The following is a 6,955-nucleotide window of genomic DNA, read 5'->3' on the forward strand; positions in this document are numbered from 1 at the left end:
GTAGGTGTAATCAACGGTCGCCTCTGTTGCCACGGATACTCTGCAAGTGCCGCGGCTCAGTTGTGCGCCATCTGGAGACTGTCCTGAGTTAGAGTCCGGCCTCTGATTTGGTGTCTCGACTCAGGGGCCCAAGTGCGTGCATTCTCGCACTTTCGCGTGCATAAACGTCCCCTGGGGATCTTGTTAAAATGCAGACCGATGAGGCAGGGCAGGGCCTGAGATTTCGCATTCCTAACAAGCTCCCAAGGGATGGTGATGCTGAGAAACGGTTTAAGAAACAAGACTCCAGGGCGGAACGGGTTGGTGGGCACAGGTGTGACCCTCATCTTGTCCTTGTCCCCCAGTCCCATCCCCGGGCTTCTGGGTAACGCAGCCACACTGCTGACTGTGAGGTTGGTCCCTGGGAGGCCTGGGGAGAACGCGTCTGGCTCAGGATGTGCTTGTATTCCTGGCAGCCCTTGACCCTGCTCATCCCTCCTTCCGGAAACTATTCTGTCTGCTCCCATGATACCCCCTCTCCCGGTTCTCCTCCTCCGTGCTGACCTCCTCCTCTCAGGTGTGTTTTGGGGCTTCATTCTCCTCTGCCCACCAGGAAATGTCAGAGCTCCTCACGCCTAGACCCACTTCTATTTTCACTCTACAGTCACATCCACATCTTTGGGCGTCACCCGTTTCCAAGGGGCTCACGATTTATGCCGTCAAACCCGACCTCTCTCCTGAGCTACCTACACCCGCAGATCCAACAGATCCAACAAGTGTCTCAGAAGCACTTGCAGACTCACCAGCTGAAAAGCAAGCTCGTAACCTTTTCCCCTAACCTGGCCTTTCTCAGCGGACTCTGCCTCGTAAATGACGCTCATCCGTCCAGGAATGAAAGCCAGAAACCTAGCAGTCATCTGTTAACAGCTTCCTATTGCTGTGTGAGAAGCCAGCCCCGGACTGAAAATGATAAAGTAGGCATTTGTTTTGCTCACGGCTCTGCCGTTTGGATGGGGCTGGGCAGGGACGCTTGTCCTTGCTCTAGGCGGCATCACCCGGGATGACTTCCCGGGGTTGGAAGACCCACTTCCAGGATGGTCCACTGGCTGGGCTTGCTACCTCTGGCTCCTCTCTCTCTGGGCCCCTCTGCAGGGCCTCTAACTGGCCCGGTGTGCCTGTTTTGCCCCTTCTCTCTGTCCTCTAGACTGGAGACAGAACAGTCTTTTGAAGTAAAATGATGACCATGTCAACTACCCCTACTTAAAGCTCTGCAGTGGTTTCCCACCTGCTGCCAGACTCAAATCGTGAGGGTAGGTTCTCCTAATTCGGTTAGATTTAAGTTCTGTAGACCCCTGGAATGTTCACCGAACCCCAGCATGTCAGCACTCCGACTGATCCCCGAGACTGCCTCCTATACCTTGGACAGTCCAAAAATTTCTGTCATATCCCGTGTTTACTCCTCGGTTTGGAAACATATTCATCACTGGCTTTACCTGTAGTATCCACACCTTCCTTTTTTTTTTTTTTTTTCCTGTCTAATCTTCAAAGGCCACAAGTCCCTTTCCTCCATTAAAGACTTCTCAGGTCACTTTGGGTCCCACTGATGTCTTCCTAATAGGAACTTATAGTCTGACCACTTTGCCATTTGTTATGTTGCCATTCAATCTTAGGCTCACTTGGAGCTTCTCTCCAAGTCTCCATTTTCTTTTTTTTTTTTTTCAACATTTTTATTTATTTTTGGGACAGAGAGAGACAGAGCATGAAGGGGGGAGGGGCAGAGAGAGAGGGAGACACAGAATCAGAAACAGGCTCCAGGCTCCGAGCCATCAGCCCAGAGCCTGACGCGGGGCTGGAACTCACGGACCGCGAGATCGTGACCTGGCTGAAGCCGGACGCTTAACCGACTGCGCCATCCAGGCGCCCCTCCAAGTCTCCATTTTCTAATCTCATCTGCTTCTATCAAAAGTCACCCATTCTAGGGACGCCTGGGTGGCTCAGTGGGTTAAGCATCCGACTCTTGATTTGGGGTCGGGTCATGATCTCATGGTTCGTGAGTTTGAGCCCCACATCGGGCTTTGTGCTAACAACCCAGAGCCTGCTTGGGATTCTCTCTCTTCTCTCTCTGCCCCTCCCCCGCTAGCATTTTTTTCTCCCCTCCCCCTCCCCCGCAACAAAATAAACTTAAAAAAAATAATAAAAGCACTTAAAAAAAAAAGTTACCCATCCCGAGTGCCTTTCCAGGGTCTGATGGATAAGAGGGATTAATTAAGGAGATGGGTCGGTCCTGCAGGTGAGAGGAAGAGTCGCCCAGTGTGTCCCCCCTCCTCCCCAGACAGCACTTGCATTCAGCAGCTTCAGTGTCGCCCCTCAGTGGTAGGGATTTCAGTATTGAGAAAGCTGGTGGCAGACATATTCCACCCGGAGGCTCTTATAGAGGGTGTTGCCCCTCAAACTCCTCCGTGTTGCCAGAGCTCAGGTCTTGCCCGCCCCCCCCCGGGGCCCCCCCCGCCTGCTGGGCTTGTCTCTGTCTCTGTTCCCAGCTAGCCCTGTCCCTGGAGCAGCCCTCTCTGCCCCAGCACCAGCTGTCACACTTGGAGCCCTCCTCCTTCCTGAGGTGCCTCCCTCCCCTGTGCCACCCGGTGGCCTTTGGGCTGCTTCCTCATTTTCTGCCCTGGTGAGTCAGGGATGCCCTAAACACCTGGCACGGGCAGGACACAGTCACAGATAGGGGCTCCCACGTAGGGACTTGTCTCTCCGCACACATGGGAGCAGCTGACACTCGCCGTGAGCACGGCTAGTCCCATTGGACCTGATCCCACCCTTCCTCCCCCACCCCCCCTCCACCCCCCACCCCCCCCCCAGGCGGGCGTCTTGCTGTTTCTGGCTGCTTCTTCTATGTTCTGACATATACAAGTTCAGCATAGTGAATTGACTCCTTGGGGGCGGGGCAATTCCAAGTCCCGCCTCCTCAATGAGCCTTTCTGTTACAATCCTTCTTGGGGTGGTAACACTGCCCCTCCCGTCCCTCCCCCTACACTTGACTCCCTTGACACTTGTACTTAATTAGGCTCCATTAGGCTGCCGGCTGGCAGGGACCTTTGACTCCTTCCTGTGCAGGGACTGTGCCCCAGGCCACTTGTTTTTAAGTTTATTTATTTTGCACGAGAGAGAGAGAGAGAGAGAGAGAGAGAGAGTCAGTGGGGAAGGGCAGCGAGAGGGAGGCAGGGAGAGAATCCCAAGTAGGCTCTGAGCCGTCAGCACCGAGCCTAACGCAGGGGCCCATGACCCCAAGCCCAAGTAGGACGCTTAACCGACCAGTCGCCCGGGGGGCCCCAGTCCACAAGGTCTCATGAGCACCCAGCTCTGTAGAAACCTTGGCGGGGGAGCTGGCAGGCAGTGGCGACAAGAGAAACGGGAGACACCCTGCCAGCAGGAGCGTGCCATCTGACTGCACGCACCAGCCGTCGGAACGTGAAGATTGTGTGTGCACGAGAGAAGCGTGCCGCCTGAAGCAGGTCTGGACAAGCCTGCGAGCACCGGGGGACGGTCCCGGTGGTTTCTGGAGGAGGTCCCAGTGGTTTCTGCCTCACTTCCCCAGCGCCTGGCCCTGAAGTAGGACCCTGGCGAAATTCATTGACTCGATTAGAAGTTACGGATCCCTGCACGTCCAGGCTGACAAATGCTAAGTTCTAACCACCGCTGCCACCAGTGGAGGCAGCACAGACCCCCCCCCCCCCGCCCCCCCAGGCCCTGTGAGCTGCCCCTCCCCCTCCAGGGGACTAACACTTCCTCAAGGCCAGAGCCAGCGCCTTGCCCTGGGGCGGGTGGGGTCACCTCTGGCCTCGGGGCACCTCCTCCTTAACCATGTGGTTTCTCAGAGCAGATGGATTTTCCTAAGTGAAAACCTCACTGCCAGTTCCCCAGGGGTTCCAATAATGCGCTGCGTTTGCCTCAAGCGGCCAGTTCCATCAAACATTTCATTATCCTCCTTGGATGTATTACTTTCCGGTGAGCTCTCAGGAGACAGTTTATTATCTTCTTAACAAACCTTAATTATTTACAAGCAGTCATCAGGGCTTCAGGCTGGGTCTCCGACCCCACCCTTTTAGGGAGGTTCAATGGACCTTTCTCCTTTCCAACTGGGGCGTCTTCCCCTCTCGGGGGGCTCTTTTGGTCCTTTATTTGATTTTTTGGCATGTTTCTGGCGATCGGTAAGACAGGTTCTCAGTTTCTCTGGGTGTGAATCCCACCCATCTTTCAAGCTCAGATTCTCTACAACTCGTTTATTTGCTGTGGAAGAGTGCTTGCTTGAGCACCTCCTCGGTGGGGCCCTTTGTTGAGCCCTGGGGACACAAAGATGAGGAAAACAGAGTAGCAGAGGGGGAAGACGTGACGATCTAGAATGCTGGTATAGTTCTTGCCCCTGTGCCAGGGTAGAGGACATGCATGCTGACTATGGTAAGCCATGCAATCCCCCCCAACAACCTTGGTAATAAATACTGTTATCCTGGTTTCATAGCTGGGAAAACAGAGGCACAGAAAAGTTAATTAAGTTGGTTAAGGTCACACAGAAAAAGAGGGGTGCCGAGGTGGCTCTGTCGGTTAGGTGTCCACCTTTGGCTCAGGTCATGATCTTTCGGTTCGTGGGTCCGAGCCCCGCGTCGGGCTCTGTGCTGGCAGCTCGGAGCCTGGAGCCTGCTTCAGAATCTGTCTCCCTCTCTCTCTCTGCCCCTCCCCGCTCACGCTCTGTCTCTCTCTCTTTCAAAAATAAATAAACATTAAAAAAAAAACTTTTTTAAAGAATGAGGATGGCAGCCTGGGCAGTTTGGCTCCCGCATTTGGGCCCTTGGCCACTCTGCCACTTGTGTTATAAACTTTCATGAGACCGAAGTGCTAAGAGGCAGGTACTCCTGGGTAGCAGGTGGCACAAAGGAGAGAGGCATCCACTCTGCTTGGGAGAGCCTGGACCTTCCCTCTAGGACAGTGGACCCACTCTAAACTTCTTCCTCAGCAAACGATGGCACCAGGAGATTCTGATTCCTTCCAAGAGGTGAAAGCACTCGCTCTCCCACTTTGTCTGTCCTTGGAGACGTTAACACAACACTGACCGTTTTTAACCCCTTGTGGGGAATTAGCTGAGTCAGTCGGATACTCTTCACGAATAGAAGGGCTCGGCCTTGAGGAGAACCTTGAGGGGGGTGTGAGGGTGAGAGAGAACCCTTTGAGCGTGAGGCAGGCCGCTCTCAGGCGGCAGCAGGAAGGGGGGCGGCAGCTGTTCGGGGAGTGGGTTCTGGGCAGATAGAAAGGAGACACTGGATAATTGGAAGGCTCTAGAGATGAACTTCTGTACTTCTTACTTTTCTCATCACAGACTAGATGTCCCGTCCGACACTTTTGTCTCACTCGCTGAGTAGGGATGCAAAGATCCCATAGAAGAAGAAAACAAAGCCTGCAGTATAAAAAAACATTGTTTAAATCATGAAACATATATTATTTTTAAAAAGGCACAAACCTCTCTCGGCCCTACAGACGCCTTTAGCCCCCACAGCCCCTTTTCTCTCTCTCCCTTTTTTTTTTTTTTAATGTTTATTTACTTTTGAGAGAAAGAGAGAGAGACAGAGGCGTGAGTAGGGGAGGAGCAGAGAGAGGGGGAGACACAGAATCCGAAGCAGGGCCCCAGGCTCCGAGCTGTCTCCAGGCTCTGAGCCGTCAGCACAGAGCCCAAGGCGGGACTCGAACTCACAGACCGTGAGATCATGACCTGAGCCAAAGTCGGCCGCTTAACCCACTGAGACATACAGGAGCCTCCCCTCTCTCTCCCTTTTGGCAAAAGCCGTCCTCTTCCTCTCCTCCCGTTTGCTCTTGGACCCATTTCCCAGGCTCCATCCCTCTCCACTCCGTGGAATCTGCTCATACCAAGGTCACCTCCATGTGACCACAGCCAGTGGTCATCTCTCGGTTCCCAGTTCCCTGGCCCAACAGATGGGCAGCATCGGAGTGGTTGGCCCCCTCTGCGTTCACGAAACGCTTCCTGCGTGGCCTCTGGGAAATGCTTTCTCTTGGCTGTCTTCCTCGCCGCCCCCCCCCCCCCCCCCCCCCGGCCAGTTCTCTTTCTCTCTTGCCGGTTTCCCCTCATTTTCGCCACCACTAAGCACTGGAGTGCCCCAGGGCCCTGTCCCGGATATCTTCCCTGTCTTTGCGCTCTTCTCTGTTTTCCTCCCCATCCCCTGGCCTTCAAAGACCTCTCCGGGGGAACTTCAGACTTGCACAACCGTCTCCTCAACACCTAGGTGTCTAATAAGCATCTCAAACTTCACATGTCCACAAACTCCAGATCTTCCCCCTGAAACCTGCCCCTCCCTCAGCCTGCGTCTTCTCCGTAAATGACGATCCCACCCTCCCAGTTGTTCGGGCCAAATCCTGTACGGATCCTTGCCTCCTCTTTTCCTCTAACATGTCAAATCTAATGTGCAGCCAAATCCCATTGGCTCTATTTTCTACATCCATTCGAATGTGGATCACTTCTCTCCACCGCCAGCACCTCAACCTCCTGCGCCCAAGCCACCATTTGCACTCGTCTGGACTGTTGAAATAACCCCTTGAATGTCTGCCCTGCTTCCGTTCTGTTCCCCAGTATGCTCCTTCCTTTCACCTCACTTCAGCCAGGATGATGCTTTAAAAATGTATGTCAAATATGGGAAGGCAAGCTGGTGCAGCCCCTCTGGAAAACAGTATGGGGGTGCCTCAAAAAACTAAAAGTAGAACCACCCTCCGACCCAGCAATGGCACTACTAGGTATTTACCCAAGGGATACAGGTGTGCTGTTTCAAAGGGACACAGGCACCCCCATGTTTATAGCAGCACTATCAACAATAGACAAAGTATGGAAAGAGCCCAAATGTCCATCAATGGATGAATGGATAAAGAAGATATATATATATATATATATATATATATATATATATATATATATATA

General features: G+C 53.4%; 1 protein-coding gene across 1 annotated transcript in view; it reads left to right on the plus strand.

The window, feature by feature from the left end:
- Positions 1–6,955, plus strand: part of GPA33 (glycoprotein A33) — a 40,299-nt gene that overhangs the window by 4,301 nt on the left and 29,043 nt on the right. The window contains exon 2 of the mRNA XM_040451649.1: positions 345–364. Coding sequence (XP_040307583.1) covers positions 345–364 — 20 coding nt within the window. The remainder of the gene's footprint in view (positions 1–344; positions 365–6,955) is intronic.

Source organism: Herpailurus yagouaroundi, unplaced genomic scaffold (assembly GCF_014898765.1).
Source record: "Herpailurus yagouaroundi ecotype Mexico unplaced genomic scaffold, PumYag 205, whole genome shotgun sequence".
NCBI classification, from domain to species: Eukaryota; Metazoa; Chordata; class Mammalia; order Carnivora; family Felidae; genus Herpailurus; species Herpailurus yagouaroundi.